This window comes from Hoplias malabaricus, chromosome 15, assembly GCF_029633855.1.
Source record: "Hoplias malabaricus isolate fHopMal1 chromosome 15, fHopMal1.hap1, whole genome shotgun sequence".
Taxonomy (NCBI): domain Eukaryota; kingdom Metazoa; phylum Chordata; class Actinopteri; order Characiformes; family Erythrinidae; genus Hoplias; species Hoplias malabaricus.
The window spans coordinates 35,171,046-35,191,215 of record NC_089814.1 but is presented as its reverse complement, the minus strand read 5'-3'; the positions used below and the strand labels follow the sequence as shown (position 1 = coordinate 35,191,215).

General features: G+C 45.6%; 1 protein-coding gene across 2 annotated transcripts in view; it reads left to right on the top strand.

Annotated features, from left to right (window-relative positions):
* ap3b1a (adaptor related protein complex 3 subunit beta 1a) overlaps nt 1–18,604 on the top strand; it is a 62,034-nt gene extending 43,430 nt beyond the window's left edge. For both annotated transcript variants that reach the window (XM_066646014.1, XM_066646013.1), the window contains 3 exons: nt 5,054–5,151; nt 9,403–9,541; nt 18,120–18,604. In XM_066646014.1, the coding sequence (XP_066502111.1) occupies nt 5,054–5,151; nt 9,403–9,541; nt 18,120–18,270 (388 nt within the window). In that variant the 3' untranslated portion in view covers nt 18,271–18,604. The remainder of the gene's footprint in view (nt 1–5,053; nt 5,152–9,402; nt 9,542–18,119) is intronic.
* Nucleotides 18,605–20,170: the final 1,566 nt, after the last annotated feature.

Genomic DNA, 20,170 nt, shown 5'->3' with positions numbered 1-20,170 from the left:
ACCATAACGTTTCAAACTGTGGAAAGGCCATCGTCCTGACTCAGAGGTGGACTGTGGGTGAACCCCTAAAGACATTTTAAAGTGTTTTTTTTTTTTTTTTTTTGTGAGCGTGACTGGATGGGTGTTTGTGGAGTGACTGGGTGAGTGCTTGTGGAGTGACAGGGTGAGCAGAGTGTTTGGAGTGACGGTGAGTGGCATGATTGGATGAGTGTGAAAGTGATTGGGTGAGTGTTTGTGGAGTGACAGGATGAGTGGAGTGTGTGGAGTGATTGGATGAGTGTGAGAGTGACTGGGTGAGTGTGGACTGACAGGGTGAGTGGAATGATTGGATGAGTGTAAGAAAGACTGGGTGAATGTTTGTGGAGTGACAGGGTGAGTGGAGGGATTGGATGAGTGTAAGGGTGACTGGGTGAGTGTTTGTGGAATGATTGGATGAGTGTGAGAGTGACTGGGTGAGTGTTTGGATGAGTGTAAGTGTGACTGGGTGAGTGCTTGTGGAGTTACAGGGTGAGCAGAGTGTTTGGAGTGACGGTGAGTGGCATGATTGGATGAGTGTGAGAGTGACTGGGTGAGTGTTTGTGGAGTGACAGGATGTGTGGAGTGATTGGATGAGTGAGAGTGTGACTGGGTGAGTGTGGAGTGACAGGGTGAGTAGAGTGTTTGGAGTGATGATGAGTGGAGTGATTGGATAAGTGTGAGAGTAACTGGGTGAGTGTGGAGTGACAGAGTGAGTGGAAGGATTGGATGAGTGTGAGAGTGACTGGGTGAGTGTTTGGATGAGTGTAAGAGTGACTGGGTGAGGGCTTGAGTGACAGGGTGAGTGAAGTGATTGGATCAGTATAAGAAAGACTGGGTGAGTGCTTGTGGAGTGACAGTGAGTGGAGTGATTGGATGAGTGTAAGGGTGACTGGATGAGTGTGAGAGTGACTGGGTGAGTGTTTGGATGAGTGTAAGTGTGACAGGGTGAGTGGAGTGATTGGATGAGTGTAAGGGTGACTGGGTGAATGTTTGTGGAGTGATTGGATGAGTGTAAGGGTGACTGGGTGAGTGTGGAGTGATTGGATGAGTGAGAGTGACTGGGTGAGTGTTTGGATGAGTGTAAGTGTGACTGGGTGAGTGCTTGTGGAGTTACAGGGTGAGTGGAGTGATCGGATGAGTGTGAGAGTGACTGGGTGAGTGTTTGTGGAGTGACGGTGAGTTGAGTGACTGGATGAGTGTGAGAGTGTTTGTGGAGCGATTGGATGAGTGTGAGAGTGACTGGGTGAGTGTTTGTGGAGTGACTGGGTGAGTGTTTGTGGAGTGAGTGGGTGAGTGTTTGTGGAGTGAGTGGGTGAGTGTTTGTGGAGTGGCTGGGTGAGTGTGAGAGTGTTTGTGGAGTGACTGGGTGAGTGTGAGAGTGTTTGTGGAGTGGCTGAGTGAGTGTGAGAGTTTGTGGAGTGGCTGGATGAGAGTGATTGGGTGAGTGTAAGAGTGACTGGGTGAGTGTTTGTGGAGTGACTGGGTGAGAGAGAGTGTTTGTGGAGTGACAGGATGAGAGTGATTGGGTGAGTGTAAGAGTGACTGGGTAAGTGTTTGTGGAGTGACTGGGTGAGTGTGAGAGTGTTTGTGGAGTGACTGGATGAGAGTGATTGGGTGAGTGTAAGAGTGACTGGGTAAGTGTTTGTGGAGTGACTGGGTGAGTGTGAGAGTGTTTGTGGAGTGACTGGGTGAGTGTAAGAGTGACTGGGTGAGTGTGGAGTAACTGGGTGAGTGTGAGTGTTTGTGGAGTGACTGGATGAGAGTGATTGGGTAAATGTAAGAGTGACTGGGTGAGTGTTTGTGGAGTGACTGGGTGAGTGTTTGTGGAGTGACTGGGTGAGTGTTTGTGGAGTGGCTGGGTGAGTGTGAGAGTGTTTGTGGAGTGGCTGGGTGATTGTGAGAGTGTTTGTGGAGTGACTGGGTGAGTGTGAGAGTGACTGGGTGAGTGTTTGTGGAGTGACAGGGTGAGTGGGGTGATTGGATGAGTGTGAGAGTGTTTGTGGATTGACTGACTGAGTTTAAGGGTGAGTGTTTGTGGAGTGGGGTGATTGGATGAGTGTGAGAGTGTTTGTGGAGTGACTGGGTGAGTGTTTGTGGAGTGAGTGTGAGAGTGACTGGGTGAGTGTTTGTGGAGTGACAGGGTGAGTGGGGTGATTGGATAAGTTTGAGAGTGTTTGTGGAGTGACTGGGTGAGTGTGAGAGTGACTGGGTGAGTGTAAGAGTGACTGGGTGAGTGTTTGTGGAGTGACAGGGTGAGTGGGGTGATTGGATGAGTGAGAGTGTTTGTGGAGTGACTGGGTGAGTGTTTGTGGAGTGACTGGGTGAGTGTGAGAGTGACTGGGTGAGTGTAAGAGTGACTGGGTGAGTGTTTGTGGAGTGACAGGGTGAGTGGGGTGATTGGGTGAGTGTGAGAGTGACTGGGTGAGTGTTTGGAGTAACAGGGTGAGTGGGGTGATTGGATAAGTGTGAGAGTGTTTGTGGAGTGACTGGGTGAGTGTTTGTGGAGTGACAGGGTGAGTGGGGTGATTGAATGAGTGTGAGAGTGACTGGGTGAGTGTAAGAGTGACTGGGTGAGTGTTTGTGGAGTGACAGGGTGAGTGTGAGAGTGACTGGGTGAGTGTTTGTGGAGTGACAGGGTGAGTGGGGTGATTGAATGAGTGTAAGAGTGACTGGGTGAGTGTTTGTGGAGTGACAGGGTGAGTGGGGTGATTGAATGAGTGTGAGAGTGACTGGGTGAGTGTAAGAGTGACTGGGTGAGTGTTTGTGGAGTGACAGGGTGAGTGGGGTGATTGGATGAGTGTGAGAGTGTTTGTGGATTGACTGACTGAGTTTAAGGGTGAGTGTTTGCGGAGTGATTATGATTGTGTTCTCAGGCTTGGAGGAGAGCAGCAGATTTGTTTGAGAAGCTTTAAGTGAGCGTTTTAAGGAATGGAATCTGTGATGGAGAGAAAATGGTGGACACACTACACACTGAAATATTAAATTAAAAAAATATATATGAAATGGTATTTATGAATAAGGCTTTTTTTGCCCTTTGCTCAGAAGGGTGTAGAAGTGTGTGGACGCTGCGGTGTGTTGGAGTGTGAAAGCATTGCTTAGATGTTTTTTGCTGTGGTTTCATTTGTCTCCAGTGGCCTCAGCATATTCAGCAACTCTCTCTTTCTCTCTCACACACACACACACACAGAGAGAGAAACACACTCTCCCACACTCAGTTGGTTATGATAATGAAAGCGTGTCATTAACAGATTGAATTACTGCGAGTGATTATGCTCTCACACACTCGCGCAGGATCAGGCCTGAATTAACCGTTCCCCTTTCTGTGTGTGTGTGTGTTTTATTCTTTATAAATTATTACCTCTGTGGCCCGATTGCGCGTAATCTGCATTTAATTTTTTAAAATAATCTAATTTGGAGTGAACGTTTTTTTTCTTTCCTCTTCGTTGGCGGGGGGTTATAATTGTTTTCTTTTTTCGATTAGAGCGCCGGGGCGGGGATCGATACTGGACGATGGAGGGGTGTGAATAACATCAAAATAAATGGGTCAGAGCGCTACGCTAAGGTGGATTATTGCTAATGATCGCGCCAATGAGAGTTCAATGACACTGCCGTGTGTGTGAGAGAGAGCGAGAGAGAGAGAGGGGGGATTTAAAGAGGCTTATGCTGCATTAGAGACTAAGACCTACAGCTATTTACACACTGATCCTTAGCCTATGATTCTGAACTTCTCGTCTCCGACTGTCTCTGTTTCTCTCTTTCTCTCCTCTCACTCTCTCGCATTCACAGTCTGTCCACTCTCTCTCTCTCTCTCTCTCTCACTCGCTCTCTCACATTCACAGTCTGTCCTCTCTCTCTCTCACTCGATCTCTCTCATATTCAGTCTGTCCACTCTCTCTCTCTCTCACTCGCTCTCTCACATTCACAGTCTGTCCACTCTCTCTCTCTCTCCTCTCACTCTTTCTCTCTCTCTCTCTCTCTCCCTCACATTCACAGTCTGTCCACTCTCTTTCTCTCTCTCTCTCTCTCTCCTCTCACTCTCCCTCTCTCACATTCAGACTGTCCACTCTCTCTCTCCCTCTCTCACATTCACAGTCTGTCCTCTCTCTCTCTCTCTCCTCTCACTCTCCCCCTCTCACATTCAGTCTTTCTCTCTCTCTCTCTCTCTCCTCTCACTCTCCCTCTCTCACATTCAGACTGTCCACTCTCTCTCTCCCTCTCTCACATTCACAGTCTGTCCTCTCTCTCTCTCTCTCCTCTCACTCTCCCCCTCTCACATTCAGTCTTTCTCTCTCTCTCTCTCTCTCTCTCTCTCCTCTCACTCTCCCTCTCTCACATTCAGACTGTCCACTCTCTCTCTCCCTCTCTCACATTCACAGTCTGTCCTCTCTCTCTCTCTCTCCTCTCACTCTCCCCCTCTCACATTCAGTCTTTCTCTCTTTCTCTCTCTCTCTCCTCTCTCTCTCCCTCTCTCACATTCAGTCTGTCCTCTCTCTCTCTCTCTCTCTCTCTCTCTCTGAGTATTCTATGAAATGTGATTGATCCTTTGACTGTGCAATAACACTTAGTCTGAGTGTTAATTGGCTTGTTGCACAATGGAGTGAATGCGATTGGCAGGGCTCAGATCAATAACTCTATCAGAAACCTGATCTGAACCAGAGAGATGAATCTAATGAGAGAGGAGGGGATCAATTCACTCAGAACTGCCCATCTGTCTCTAACACACACACACACACACAGCAGTTGTTTACTTTCCATTTTTCCTGAATAAAATGATTCTTCTTGATTGACTTAGTCGGCTGTTCTACTGACACCTAGTGCCCTGGATGCATCACAGACTCTGTACTGAACCTTTTTTGATCATCGGTGACCCATTTTATGGAACAAGAACTGGTTCAGGGTCCATGTGTGTGGCATGTCATAGACATTTCATTAATCTTTTTCTTTCTGTTGATAAAAATGACTCTTTGAAGTGGAGTATTTTTTGACTGTGTGTTTAACACAGTTTGATAATAAGGTGTTTTTTTTTCCCCTACAGTACTAAAACAGAGAGTTTCAGTGTGTCCATTCAGCCGGCTGTGGGAGAGCTGCTGCTGCCTGTCACCATGACAGAACAGGATTTTAACAGGGAGCAAGGTAAAGAATACACACAGTCACTCAACACACTTTTCCACCGCATGGTCCCTACTCTCCTGCACTTTAATGGACTCTACTGGACTGAATTAGCCACGCAACTGTACAAAGCCATTCGCACATCTCGACACACACTCGCGACCGAGCCAGGAGTGTTTGGAGGGAATCTGGAGTTTGTGGCATGTGTTTGATGAGCAGGTTTAGCAGTAGTGGCAGGTGTAAGCCAGAGTGAAGTGGAGCGTTCAGACTCAGGCAAATAAACCGCTTTATATTTAAATTTGTTCTGTTTATGTGCGTCACATGGAGACACACGACCTCCTTCACCTCATCCATACCCTGCCTGGGCCTGCTGATGGGAAGAGACAAACAAATTCCGAACTCACACTCTCTCTCTCTCTCTCTCACACACACACACACACACACTCCTACAGATGTCCATTTAGTCAGATGATGACCGTCTCTTCACTTTGTACGTTTTCTGACAGCAGGTTGGTGCAAGCAGTTGAGGAACAAGTCTCTTCTCATGATGCATCTGCTGATGTTAGATACAGCTTTCTTCCATGCATCCCCATGCCAAGACTTGCCAGAGGGGGCAGTACAAGCATCTTTCGCTGACAGGGTCAAGCTGAAGCACCGTAGCTCTGATGGAGTCTGAGATTGTAGCCCTTTAGTTCAAATACAGCTTTGATGGATGGCTCCATCAAAGTAAAGATAAAAGAGTAAAGATAAAGTGTTAAGTACAGAATAAGTGCAAATACACTGCATTTCAACAAATATTTATATTAGTCTACGCCCCAGTTCTCACACATCAGTTTTTCTTTGTTGCAAGTCAGGCTTTCGCTGGAGATTTTTATCGGCCACCGACACAAGGGGCGTTTTGAACCTCTTCAAAAATCGTGTCGTAACCGTGTGTGTACTCCGTGATTTCCTCCTCACAGTCATGGATCTGTTGCGCAGTAATGTGATTGGTTCCTAATTGTGGTGTGGAGAGATTTAAATACCTGTTGGGTGTGTTTACACCTGTGTTGCATGTATAAACACTATGTGAATTTAATCCGGATACTCAGCAGCAGGTGTAAGCGGTGTCGTAATGCTCAGTACTCAAGGGCCACAACTTAATGAGGCAGACGCTAAATAAACTGTATAATGCATTATTTCAGTAAACGTCTTTGATTGGGTGGTGATGTTTGATATGTGAGGTTTTCTTTCATTATCTGTAACCCTTATCCAGTTCAGGGTCGCGGTGGGTCCGGAGCCTACCCAGAATCACTGGGCGCAAGGCGGGAATACACCCTGGAGGGGGCACCAGTCCTTCACAGGGCAACACTCACACCATTTTAAAGTCGCCAATCCACCTAAAACCTTTTTTTTTTTTTTTTTTTTTTTGGGACCGTGGGAGGAAACCGGAGCACCCGGAGAAAACCCACGTGGACACAGGGAGAACACACCACACTCCTCACAGACAGTCACCAGGAGGAAACCCACGCAGACACAGGGAGAACACACCACACTCCTCACAGACAGTCACCCGGAGGAAACCCACACAGACACAGGGAGAACACACCACACTCCTCACAGACACTCACCCAGAGGAAACACATGCAGACACAGGGAGAACACACCACACTCCTCACAGACAGTCACCCGGAGGAAACCCACGCAGACACAGGGAGAACACACCACACTCCTCACAGACAGTCACCCGGAGGAAACCCACACAGACACAGGGAGAACACACCACACTCCTCACAGACAGTCACCCGGAGGAAACCCACACAGACACAGGGAGAACACACCACACTCCTCACAGACACTCACCCAGAGGAAACACATGCAGACACAGGGAGAACACACCACACTCCTCACAGACAGTCACCCGGAGGAAACCCACACAGACACAGAGAGAACACACAACCTCCAGGTCCCTGGAGCTGTGTTACTGCGGTACGACCTGCTGCTTAATTTGGCATCTCAAACTGGTCACAGATTGTGTTTCAAAGATAGAGTTTGAAACCATAGAAAACATGTCCTAATTAGGATCACCATTTCAGTGAAGGCCAGTATGAGTTTTGATGCTTTTGGGCTGTGCTTGAAGCTTGAAGGGCTTTTTTACAGCACTGTTTTCTTTTCTGCATGGGGATATTGCAGTTGTCCAGGTACGATTTTACACAACAGTGGTAACTGCTGTTTTGTGAGGAAGCCACCAGTGCTGACATCTATCAGGTTGTGCTCTACCAACTTTCGTCATTGAAGAATGCACTACGGTATCTGTACTAGACAAATACTACATTAGCTAAACAATCCTCCACAGTACACCCAGAATTCAAAGGCGCCACAAATTCTGGGCAGAAGCGAGCGTTCGGTTGATAAGTGTGCTTTTAAAAACACAGAGTGTGTTTGAATCTGGCTCTTGATTGTTGTTTGCTCTCCCTAAGAGCGTCTCAGAATAGAAGACACAGAGACTATACCAGCACTTAGCATCGCGCTAAGGTAAAGCTGTTAGAGCGCTCCTGAATTAGCGCTGATTGAGTTTACGCCTCTGTCCTTTTAACGACGCAGAAAACCGCGCCAGGCTGAAAAATAAAGGCTTGTTGTGGCTTGTTAAGATGCGGCGACACATGCGTTCGGTTCTGCTTTGTTTGGACGGCCCTTGGCTTTGTGAGCTTCTAATAAAGCAGGCATTCTTCGAGAGAAACATGTTTGATTTTTCATTTAAACTCAATGGATTCCTGCCCCGTTCGCTTGAAAGGTAGCGATACCATCACGCGCACACACAAACAGCACGGTAACAACCGCACGCACACACTTTCTCTAATGAACGGGATCGAGTGAGTCCTCTTTTTGCAGAAGAGGAAGTGAGACCCTTTTTATACTCCAATCATTTCCTGTTAATTGGCCGCCATGGCGGAGGCTTTTACCACGAGGGCCGCTGCTTTCATTTATTCACTATTTGCTCCTCAATAGAGCCTAATGTGCTTGGTTTGGACCTCCAAATGAGCACTTGCAAAACCCTGAATGTGTGTGTGTGTTTAGCCCCTTGTGTATTTGCTCTTTGTTATTGTTGAGTAAAAGCTTCAAGTGGCTGCTGTTTTTTGTGAGAGTCAGGCAGCCCTCCGTGCTCCAGAAATGCACCATTTTCATTCTGCACATATTAAAGTGTGTGTCTCTCTCTGTGTGTGTTTAAGAAAGTTCAGAGGCATAGACTTATTTTTAAAAAATGGCTTCTGCATAAAATGGCTTCACTGAAGAATTTGAATCTTTAAGAGCAATATTAATACAGTTTTGTTTATATAGAGCATATTTACATAAATATTTTGCTACAAATAATATACATTCAATTAAGTCCAAGTTATATTTTAGGAGACAAATGTTTAGAGGATAAACTGTATGGACAAAAGTATTGGGACAAACATTACAGCTGCAGGAGTTTTTATGACACCCCCATTCTAAATCCCTATACATTAATATGGAGTTCCACTCTCACTGATGTTGGGTGAGAGGGCCTGCCTTGCAATCTCCTTTCTAGTTCATCCCAAAAGGTGTTGGATGGCTGTGAGCTTAGAGCTCTTTCACACCAAACACACCCCGCAATTGTTTTACAGACCTTGCTTTGTGCACTGGTGCACAGTCATTCTAGAAGAGAAAAGGGTTGTCCCTGTTCCCACATACAGTTCTAATGCATAAAGATTTACCTTCGCTGGAAGTTGCTTAGGCCAAGCCCAGAAAACAACTCCATACCTTTATCCCTCCTTCAACAAACTCTAAGGTTAGAGGAACGCAGTCAGGCAGGTAACATTCTCCTGGCAGTCCCCAAACCCAGACTGATCTACCAGACTACCAGAGTGAAGCATAAAAACTGTAGTTATTGAGTCAATAGACATTTTTACCAACTGTGTTCCTCAGCACTCAACACACCCTGCTCTGTAACTTTACCTGGTCTGCCATTTTGTGGCCGAGTTGCTGTGGTTTCTAAATGCTTCCACTTATAATAATATCATTTTAAATATTAAATGATTAAGATTAAATATCACAAACTGACTTGATGGCTTATCATAGAATAGCCTAATCTTACACAAATGTTTGATAAGGCTGTATAGAAATATTTTAATGTGTTTAGAGATGAAACTGCACTGAGCTTCTCAGGAGGACAGTTCCAGAGCTTTGGGCCTGAGTGGCTCAGTGCAGCCTCCTAATGTTCATAGTCATTTCTAGCTGTCAGGAATCCACATTCAGGAATCTCTCCATCTCCCACAGGAAAGCTGCAGGGAATGAACGAATCCTCGGCCACCGTCACCATGGAGCCTGAGACTGTCTCCAGCCAGCCAATCAGCAAGAAGGTGGTGTCCGTGGCAAATGTGGGTGTGGTCCCATCAGGACAGGACACTGTACACAGGTACGAGACAAGGGCGCTTTTCACTTACGTCATATCTTCATTTGCATTGTGTTCACCCACTGTCAGCTCATGATGTTTTAAAAGGCCGTGTGTGTGCGCACGAGTGCCTAAGCACTTCCCTCTCATGAGCTCAGTACAAACTTTAAAACTGTAGTTTCTTCTGGAGTCTTGAATACTTGCTGACTGTGAGACTACACAATGACCACACACACACACACAGATCCATATGGGTCCTCTCTCTTGGTTTTAGTTCCTCTCTGGTATTTTGGATAGGAGGATTGCGCTTAATTTTATTATAAAATATGAGGCAACCTTGAGCAGAGTGAGCGTCTTCGATGGCAAGGGCGCAGGGAAGAGTGGAAATCAATCGAAACGCACCCATGAAAAAGCCCTGCTGCAAAACGCCCATATTTCATTTGGAATAAGCAATAGGACAAATGAGAAGGTCCCATCAATCACAGCTCACATTCCCTGGCAGTGTCCCACAGAGGTGTGTGTGTGTGCAGGAATGTGGAGATGGACGCTGGGGACCTCAAGCTTTTCAGAATGTTTTACATGAACAGGAGCTTTGGTTACAATAAAACATCATTCGTACGGATAATATGGTTATACGTGTGTTTTGCAGCTAGCACTGATTTCTTCTTGTCTTATATACCCCCCACCCCCTACACACACACACACACACACACACACACACACACACACACCAAACTAACTCCAGCAAAGACAGCCAGGGTTTGAGTGAGGTGTAGAATCACAGATTTATGTCTAAGTGCTGTATCTTCAATCATTTTCAGAGCAGATGTATCCTAATAGAGTTGTGGGTGCATTGATACTTAAATATTGATACTTCCGATACTTGCTTTTACGATACTTTTAGGAATAGTATTCAGGCTTCGAAATATCGATAGAATTGGTTTATTTATTTTGTAGGATGCTAGCTGTCTATTAATAATAAAATGACACCTTAAATAGTGGCAAAGTACAGGAACTACTTTTCCTTCCGCCTCCTTCCCCCGCTGCCCACTTCCTGAAATCCTTAAATCGATAGGAATGAGGGTGGTTTCCTACTCTCCTCCCAAAAGTCACATAGTGCAGTTTCTGCGGTAGGTGTAAATTTAAGGTAAAGCGTTGCTTTAAACGTTGTTTTGTTTATCTCTGGATTTACTAATCACTGCCTTCTCAATAAAACATTGAAATAGTGTTTTTGTGACGCACATCGATTTCATTGACGAAACAGAAGTGGAATAACGATACGATTTCCCTTCAGCGTATTTATGTCAAGCTTTGAAATTGTTAACGTAACATCCCAAGGTCAGCGTGTCCATGCAGGGCCTTCTGAGGCTGCGCTGACCTTTTGACCTTGGAGCGGAGAGTGTAAATTTATTAGAATACCTAAAATAAATTAACTGCACAATTTGGTCAGTGATGAATAATGTTCTACAGGACATTCTGATCCCATCTATAAGGTTGGTGCTGGACCCCACTACAAGACACACACACACACACACATATATACACACACACACACACACACACACCCTTTTCAGTTCCTTTTCCTCTCACACAGATCATGGACGTGGGTCAGTTCCTGTGTCCAGCAGCAGGGGGCAGTGCTTTGTCTGTTTAAAACTCATTCTCAAAGCACTGAAAAATCTCAGATTGATGGTGGAAAAGTGAGCCTTTAATAAATCAACATGGAGTAAGGGACACACACACATAAAACACACACACACACACACACTCAAACACAGAGTCCAGACGGTTTAAAGCTAATTACCCTGTACTCTCACATGGTGTTATCCCCTCTCTGTTTTTGCCAATGTGTCCTGTGTGTCCGTCTCATCCTCCTGCTCGTGCCGCTTTATCTCCTGCATTATCTTCGTCTTCCCAGGTCATGGCAGGGTTATGAGCCCCTGTGATAAGAACGGTGGTGATGTTTTAATAGAAACAGGAAGATTAAACCTGGAAGAAATGCAGATTTTTCCGTACGGTCCCAGCACAGTGGAACGGAATCATAATTTTTTATTTCTGTGATACTGACATTTCCTGGCATTTGTGCTACAGGGTTTCTACATTCCCGGCTCTGTGTGTGTGTGTGTGTGTGTGTGTGTTAAGATGTCCTTCATTTCCAGCAGGACAGAAGGACAGCTGGTCATCTGTGGAGATTAACCTCCATTATTACAGAGGACTATGATTCCGCCAGCACACTTCATACACACTTAGATAATAATCATTATCTAAAACCAAACAGATGCACGGAGTTTCCTCATCGCAATGCACTTTAAACACAGTCCACACAGACGCTCTTATTTTGGCGAACCCGATTCTGACGCACAGTAACGTCAACGGAACACTGTCACTGTGGCGGTGCCCTGAAGGGCATGTCTTTGGGACCTTAAATTGGGCGACATAATTTACCATGTTCTGTATTAATGGCAGGTTTTTAGGGTGCGTGTATTGTACATGCCCCTTTTAATCCCCAAAGATTTGACGTTACAGATATCCCAGAGAATTTAGATATTACAGAGTATTTAAAGAACCTTCAGGGACCTCTGCTGTACAGTAAATATATTGGTTAAATTTAGCCTGATGTTTCAAACCTGGAATTTTATATAAATAAATAGTCTTAGGCTCCTAAGTTAATTTTATATATTTAAATGAATATGTGTGTGTGTGTGTATATATAATCTCAGTAAATACAAATATATTTTGTTCAGATTCTTCTTGATCGCATGAATTTGTTGAATCAACACCACACATTATTTAATAACAATATTCATTATTTATTAACCACTAAAACTAGGAATTGGATGATAACCTTAAATAATACGGACTCTATGAGGAGAGATTTGGAAAAATTTAAATCAACACATTCACACACAGAGGATCACACTGGAATAATGTGATTTGGTTTTATTCTATGGTGCTATTTGTTTGTCTTAATTTAGCAAATAAACACTTACTGCTCAGATAAATAGCTTTTTAAATCTCAATCTCTGGTGCCTACTGTATGTGTGTGTATTTATATATATATATATATATATATATATATATATATATATATATATATATATGTGTGTGTGTGTGTGTGTGTGTGTGTGTTTAACCAGACCTGGACAGAGACAACACTGATGTAGTTGGTGCGGTTTGGGAAGCACCGCCCTCAGTGTTTATTTCCCTGCTTTGGTAACGTTACACCAGGGAGTGTCCTGTAAGACTGAAGCTTCAGCTGAGTGCCATGAACATTAATGTAAACCATGTTAATGTCGTCGAAATGGTTTCCACTAAAGGTTACGTGTCTTTATGAATCCATACGAATCGATTCCGAATCGAAATTTTCTTATAAATGTGAAGCTGAAGAAAAATAACTGCAGGTTCTTTCTGTTGGTGTCTTTGAGTTTTCTGTGCATTTCGGAAAATGTTTTTATTTCAGCAACAAAATAACAATCCTAAATAAAGGAACAAATACCCTGCCTCTCCCGTGTGGTCTGGAGGGTGTGTGTGTGTGTGTGTGTGTTGTGCACACTGCCATTCAGTCTACTATTAATGGTTTGAGAAAGGAGACAGCGGGGAATACCAATGACACGAACTCTGTTAGTGTGTGTATCTACATTTGTGTTGTATGTTCTGTGTGTATTACGACTCTGTGGTTGTCTGGATGTTTGTGTGTTTGTGTGTGTGTGTGTGTGCGCGTGTGCAGATGTACATCTCTGTTGCATGAGTGTGTGTGTTTGTGTTTTATCTGCTAGTTGTAGAGGTCAGAGGGAGCCGACAGCACAGAACAAGGGTGGGTGGGGTATCCCTCTCACCCTCTCTCATATACATATACACACACACACACACCGTGTTCCTGAGCACTGCATTGAGTAGGTTTATAACTAAAGGGTTTATTAAGAACCAAATCCCATTAACAGAGCCACAAGGGGGCACAACACATCACACCCCGCTGACCACCAGCAGGATTTATTTGTGTGTGTGTGTGTGTGTGTGTGTGTGTGTGTGTGTGTGTGTCTTTTCTAGAAACACTTACAGAGTTTTATTCACTTTTATTTTATAAAGAAACACAAATTCCCTTATTTTTCTGATGGTTAAGTGTAGGACTAAAATATTGATTCCACAGAGAGACGTTTAAACAGGGTTCTGTTCGTTTATAAAAATAAAGAACTGCTGGGGTTTTCACAACTGAGGAAAATCGTAAAAAATGACAGGCTTTTGTTGTGATTAAAGGAACTATGGCAGTGTCATCAGTAATGTAAGCAATATTAGAATAGGCACTCACAAAATTCATATATGTATTAAATATACATAAATATATTATAGACATAACATTAACATTAGAGTAAATCTCAGCTTCCATTAGCTCTAATTGAGAGAAATGTTTTGTCTCAGTTCTCTCAAGTTAGCGTTTTATCATTGTGTAAGTCTCACTCGTTCTCTCTCTCACTCTCTCTCTCTCTCGTGTGTGTGTGTGTTGTAATTGATGTGACGCCCCCTCCAGTTGGTGAGCAGTTTGTGGCGATGGCCCTTGTGGACAGCATTGTGTCTCGATGTCAGCGCTAAATGGTGGTGGTGGGTGGAGAGGAGGGATTAGAGAGGGGCTCATTGTGGTGAGAAGTGGGAGGTGTGTGTGTGCTTGTCACTGCTAAATGGGGGGGGACCTGTGTGTGTGTGCTAAACGGTTCATTGTTGCAATATAAGAGTGTGTAAATGGAGGCAGATGGCAGCGTTTGAGGCACGTGGGGCTCCTGGTGTGAGTGAGGAGGGAGGAATGATGGAGGGAGAAGTGAAAGGGGCTCGTGGGGTCATGGCACCAGTTTGTGTGTGTGTGTGTGTGTCTGAGGCGGTCCGTGACGTTGCCAAGGTTATGGGACACAGAGAATTCTCCCACTGCCCTGTAAACCAGGCTACGTTCAAATAGCCACAACAAATGCAGTCTCTGTCTTTACTGTGATATAACTACATTTTAACTTTCTTATCCAGAGCAACTAATAATAATCATGTTACAGATATTCAGGTGAATGTACTGGTGCTTTTCCACTGCATGGTACATACTCTACTGGACTATACTCTCTGTTTGGTCCCTGGTTACATTTCCATTCCCATAGCTCCCCCCTGAAATGTATCCAGTGTCGTCTCAAAACCCCATCTGTAACAGGAACAGCAGGCTTTGGAAACAACAACAGTGGCGGTAGTAACATTAAGCGCTGTTTACTCATCGTCTATTGACATGTTATTGTTGTTGTTGTTTGGGACTGAACACAGCTCCGTCATCAGTTCAGACAGATCAGTAGAGTTTGTTCCTTCCTTGTTGCAGCGTCCAGCTCTCGCTGGATTCTTTCGTCGGCCACCGATCTAAGGAGCGTTTGAACCTCTTAAAAAGACCACGGCGTCATTTTACGAGCTGCCGTCGTGAGTCGGATAAAAACAAACATGATCTCTGCTGCAGCTGGAGAGTTAGTGCTGGTCGTCTGCACTGTGTGGCGTAGAGTGACGACTCTCTCTGGACAATCAACGCTCTGTAAGGTTTACACACCACGGTTTAGTCCCTACTCGGCTCGCTCAGAACCAGATGAGTAACGAACCTGCAGTGTTCAAGCGACATAAAACCCTTGTTTGTGTAGTGGGGGGTTCCTACCTGTGCTGGGAACTGAACCCCAGTTTAATATGAGGGTGCCATCAGTGTTATCCACTACACTATCCAGAAGAGTGACATTCAGGGCTGTCGTCTTTTAGTCTCATTTCTTTTTTTCAGTTTTTAATTTGTATTTTACTATTAATCCTCTTTGAGATTTAGTAACCTCAGAGAGAAATGCTCGGTAAATATGTTTACTTTCACATCTCCATTAATGAGTTTAATACGCACAATAGTGTTCTTTCTCCAGACACACACACACACACTCCTGCAGTGCACTTTGACCTCTGTCTCTCTGCAGGGCAGCAGTGTGTGTGTGTGTGAGAGAGAGAGAGAGAGAGAGAGAGAGAGAGATTGACAGGCGAGAGACTCTCAGCCCCTAATAGCTTTTTAATCAACTGGCATAATAGACTAGCCATGCCTCCTCCACACACACACAGCCACATGCTCACTCTCCCCACACTCCTACGTTACCATATGGGCAGCTATGTTTGCTGTTTTCCACTGAGGTGGATCTTTTTTTAAAGCGGATTTGAATTAACTCACAAAACCCGATGTTGCCTTCACCTACAGATGGGTTCTGATCATCCCAGGAGTTCATGTCAGATGGATGGATGAAAGAATGAAATAAATAGTGACAACTGGACAAAACATGTCAAAGAAGTTATAAAATTTAAGAATATACAAACTATACCTGTGATTGTGTGATATACAGAACTTTCTTAGGCACATTTCTTAGGCACTTACTATTAATTTTGTTATTTTATTTTTAAATAATAATAATAATAATAACTTCCCAATAAGCGTGGTGTGTTCTCCCTGTCTGCGTGGGTTTCCTCCGGGTGACTGTCTGTGAGGAGTCTGGTGTGTTCTCCCTGTGTCCTCGTGGGTTTCCTCCGGGTGACTGTCTGTGAGGAGTGTGGTGTGTTCTCCCTGTGTCTGCGTGGGTTTCCTCCGGGTGACTGTCTGTGAGGAGTGTGGTGTGTTCTCCCTGTGTCCGCGTGGGTTTCCTCCGGGTGACTGTCTGTGAGGAGTGTGGTGTGTTCTCCCTGTGTCTGCGTGGGTTTCCTCCGGGTGACTGTCTGTGAGGAGTGTGGTGTGTTCTCCCTGTGTCCGCGTGGGTTTCCTCCGGGTGACTGTCTGTGAGGAGTGTGGTGTGTTCTCCCTGTGTCTGCGTGGGTTTCCTCCGGGTGACTGTCTGTGAGGAGTGTGGTGTGTTCTCCCTGTGTCTGCGTGGGTTTCCTCCGGGTGACTGTCTGTGAGGAGTGTGGTGTGTTCTCCCTGTGTCTGCGTGGGTTTCCTCCGGGTGACTGTCTGTGAGGAGTGTGGTGTGTTCTCCCTGTGTCTGCGTGGGTTTCCTCCGGGTGACTGTCTGTGAGGAGTGTGGTGTGTTCTCCCTGTGTCCGCGTGGGTTTCCTGCGGGTGACTGTCTGTGAGGAGTGTGGTGTGTTCTCTCTGTGTCTGCGTGGGTTTCCTGCGGGTGACTGTCTGTGAGGAGCGTGGTGTGTTCTCTCTGTGTCTGCGTGGGTTTCCTCCGGGTGACTGTCTGTGAGGAGTGTGGGTTTCCTCCGGGTGACTGTCTGTGAGGAGTGTGGTGTGTTCTCCCTGTGTCTGCGTGGGTTTCCTCCGGGTGACTGTCCGTGAGGAGTGTGGTGTGTTCTCTCTGTGTCCGCGTGGGTTTCCTGCGGGTGACTGTCCGTGAGGAGTGTGGTGTGTTCTCTCTGTGTCTGCGTGGGTTTCCTCCGGGTGACTGTCTGTGAGGAGTGTGGTGTGTTCTCCCTGTGTCTGCGTGGGTTTCCTCCGGGTGACTGTCTGTGAGGAGTGTGGTGTGTTCTCTCTGTGTCTGCGTGGGTTTCCTCCGGGTGACTGTCTGTGAGGAGTGTGGTGTGTTCTCCCTGTGTCTGCGTGGGTTTCCTCCGGGTGACTGTCCGTGAGGAGTGTGGTGTGTTCTCTCTGTGTCTGCGTGGGTTTCCTCCAGGTGACTGTCTGTGGGGAGTGTGGTGTGTTCTCCCTGTGTCTGTGTGGGTTTCCTCCGGGTGACTGTCTGTGAGGAGTGTGGTGTGTTCTCTCTGTGTCTGCGTGGGTTTCCTCTGGGTGCTCCGGTTTCCTCGCACGGTCCAAAAACACACGTTGGCAGGTAGATTGGTGACTCTAAAGTGTCCGTAGGTGTGAGTGTGAGTGTGTGTGTTGCCCTGTGAAGTACTGTGCTCCCTCCAGGGTGTGTTCCCGCCTTGCGCCCAGTGATTCTGGACCCACCGCGTCCCTGAACTGGATAAGCGGTTAAAGACAATGAATGAATGATTGAATGAATGAATAATATCTTATCAATAAGCATGGTGTGTTCTCCCTGTGTCTGTGTGGGTTTCCTCTGGGTGCTCCGGGTTCCTCCCACTGTCCAAAAAAGCACATTGGTAGGTGGTTTGTTGACTGAACCTTGTCCATAAGTCTGAGTGAATGTGTGAGTGTGCCTTCTGCCAAGTGATTCCGTGTAAACTCTGGACGCACCGCAACCCTGAACTCAATAAGTGCTTACAGTAAGAGAATTGGTTCCAAAAAACAGTAGCCGTGTTGTGAGCAAGTGTGATGTAACATATTTAAGTGTTTATTAACCACTAAAACCATGGATGGAATGATAGCCTCAAGTATTACCTTGAGATCTGTGGGGTGTATTTACACAAACCTACTCAGTGCTAATACTTGGAACATCTCCTCAAACATTGAGAATGTGATGTTAGATGAGAACCACAGATTGTAAAGCCAGTTTAGAACCCCCAGATCAAGGCCTTGTTCTAGACATTTACAGCATTCAGCAGATATTCTTATCCAGCGCGACTCTCACAAGTTCTTTGTGTTCAGACAGAATGTGTGTCCTAGTCCAAACTCCTTGAGCTCAGACGCTGTTTGGAAGAATGTATACTGATGTGTGTGTGTCTGTCTCTTCAGGTTTGCGGCGAAGTTGGTCAGCTCTGGGGCACTGGTGTTGGTGTGTGTGGTCCAGAAGGAATCCAGCGCTCAACTCACCATCAACACAGAGAAAACCATAGTGGGCTCCATGCTGCTTCGTGAGATCCAGACAGCACTCAGCGCCCCCTAGAGGGAGTCCTCCCACTGTACACAGTGCTCTTATACTGCACACATGCACGATAGGACCGAAGCCACGCCGTTAAACACACAACTACAGTCCACAACTCAGAATCACCTGCACTTTTTCTCGCCTTACGAACTTGCTTTTAGGAGAGTGTGCAGTTCCCCTTCCCTGCCACCAGGGGCGAAGGCTTTACGAATCAGTGTTTATTCATTCCTGGCGCGATTCCACTCTGAATACGTTGTTCCTGTCCTCCAGGCCTGTATGTGAAATACCTACAGTTTGAACTCAAGTGCCCAAACAATAAACAAACACAATAGAACACAATATAATAAAAAATAAATCGGTTAAACTCAATCGTCTCATTACTTTCGGATGATTCTGATGTTGGTTCTGTGTTGTGAACACAAAACTCTTCTAAGAAAGAATCCAAGACGAGACTGCGTCCAAAAGTATAATGAACTTAAAGCAACACTGTCATATTTTGTAGCTAAAATTTCAAAAAATGTGATGCTCCACTGAGCTGCGATTATGGAGAACTGGGTTCTCTGGGTTCAGCACTGCAGAAAGTGCACTGTGTAATTTTAGAGGACAGTAGGACACCACCTCCCTCTGCCTTGATTTCAGGAAAGTGCTGTATATAGGAATTACATGCTGCAACTGTAGGGGGAGCTCTGCCAAGTGCCAGTTTCCTGGCATTGCTTGTGTTCCTATGGCTGAATGCTATCACATACTCACAGAAATGACCCAGCATAACGTGGAACAAGGCAGAAGTGTAGAGGGCAGATTAATACCGTCGTTTTCAGAAGCAGTGTTGGACGAACAAAAGTTTGGAGGTGCAGTGTAGCTAGGCAGCTTTTTAGGCCGAATCAAATGTGTCCTGAGTCACTGTAGAGAGACAGTCACTAAATCAGTGAATATTCCCAAGTCCTGATGGTTATTGAAGTAAGCTACGCTACATAAACCCAGAAGTACTGAAGCTGCCGAATATGACTTGGGTTAACTGTTTCCTAAGTGCTAAGACACTGGTGTAAAATTTCAAAAACACGTCCTCCCTCTTCTGGTTCTTAATGAAACGTCTGTGACCTCCTTTGGTCAAAGCCCCACAGCAGTGTTCTCCCCGTTCTATTCAGAACGGCCTCTTTCAGCACCTACTCCTTTAAATGATAGCGAGCCACTCACTGTTCACGCCCACCCCGAGCGCACAGCAGTGAGAAACGCGCAGTTCTTTCTTCTCCATTCTCGTTTTCTCCGTTTTATTCAGTGCTCTTATTTCTCTGCACTTGTTTGTTTTTCTGCATTTAACCTAGTATTTGTGCTGTCACGTAAACGCTGTGATCCAGCGCTGTGATTGGACAGGCTCAGACGAGAGAATTTAAAGTCTCTGCATGTGATGTCAGAAGCAGAGCAGAATCAGAACGGCTCGATTTATTGCATGTTTTCTGACTTAAAGCCTGCAGAAAAGTGACTGGATGGTTTTGTTTTGCACTGGGAGTGTCGGTGGGCTCCAGGTCCAGACAGTAATGCGTACACGGAGACAGCTTTCCCTCGTGTGGACGGCTTCTCTGTAATGGCAACATTAATTACAATAGCAAAGATGGCTGGTGTTTAGCAAGAGCCTCTGTATCCTGCAGCTCTTTATTGAGCATTATGATACATAAACACACACACACACACACAACACATTCTTTTAGACCACAGCCATAACTCAACACACACTCTCGCCATCATCAAACAGGCTGCTGCTGATGGTTTTACGAGAGAGAAACGGCGAGAGGGAGACGGAGGAGACATCTCCCTCCATCACTGTAACTGCAAGCTGTAAGGACGCCACCATGCCATTAGGGCATGGGCGCGCACACACACACATTACTGCAGCAAATACTTATTCCACCTTCAGTAAATGTGT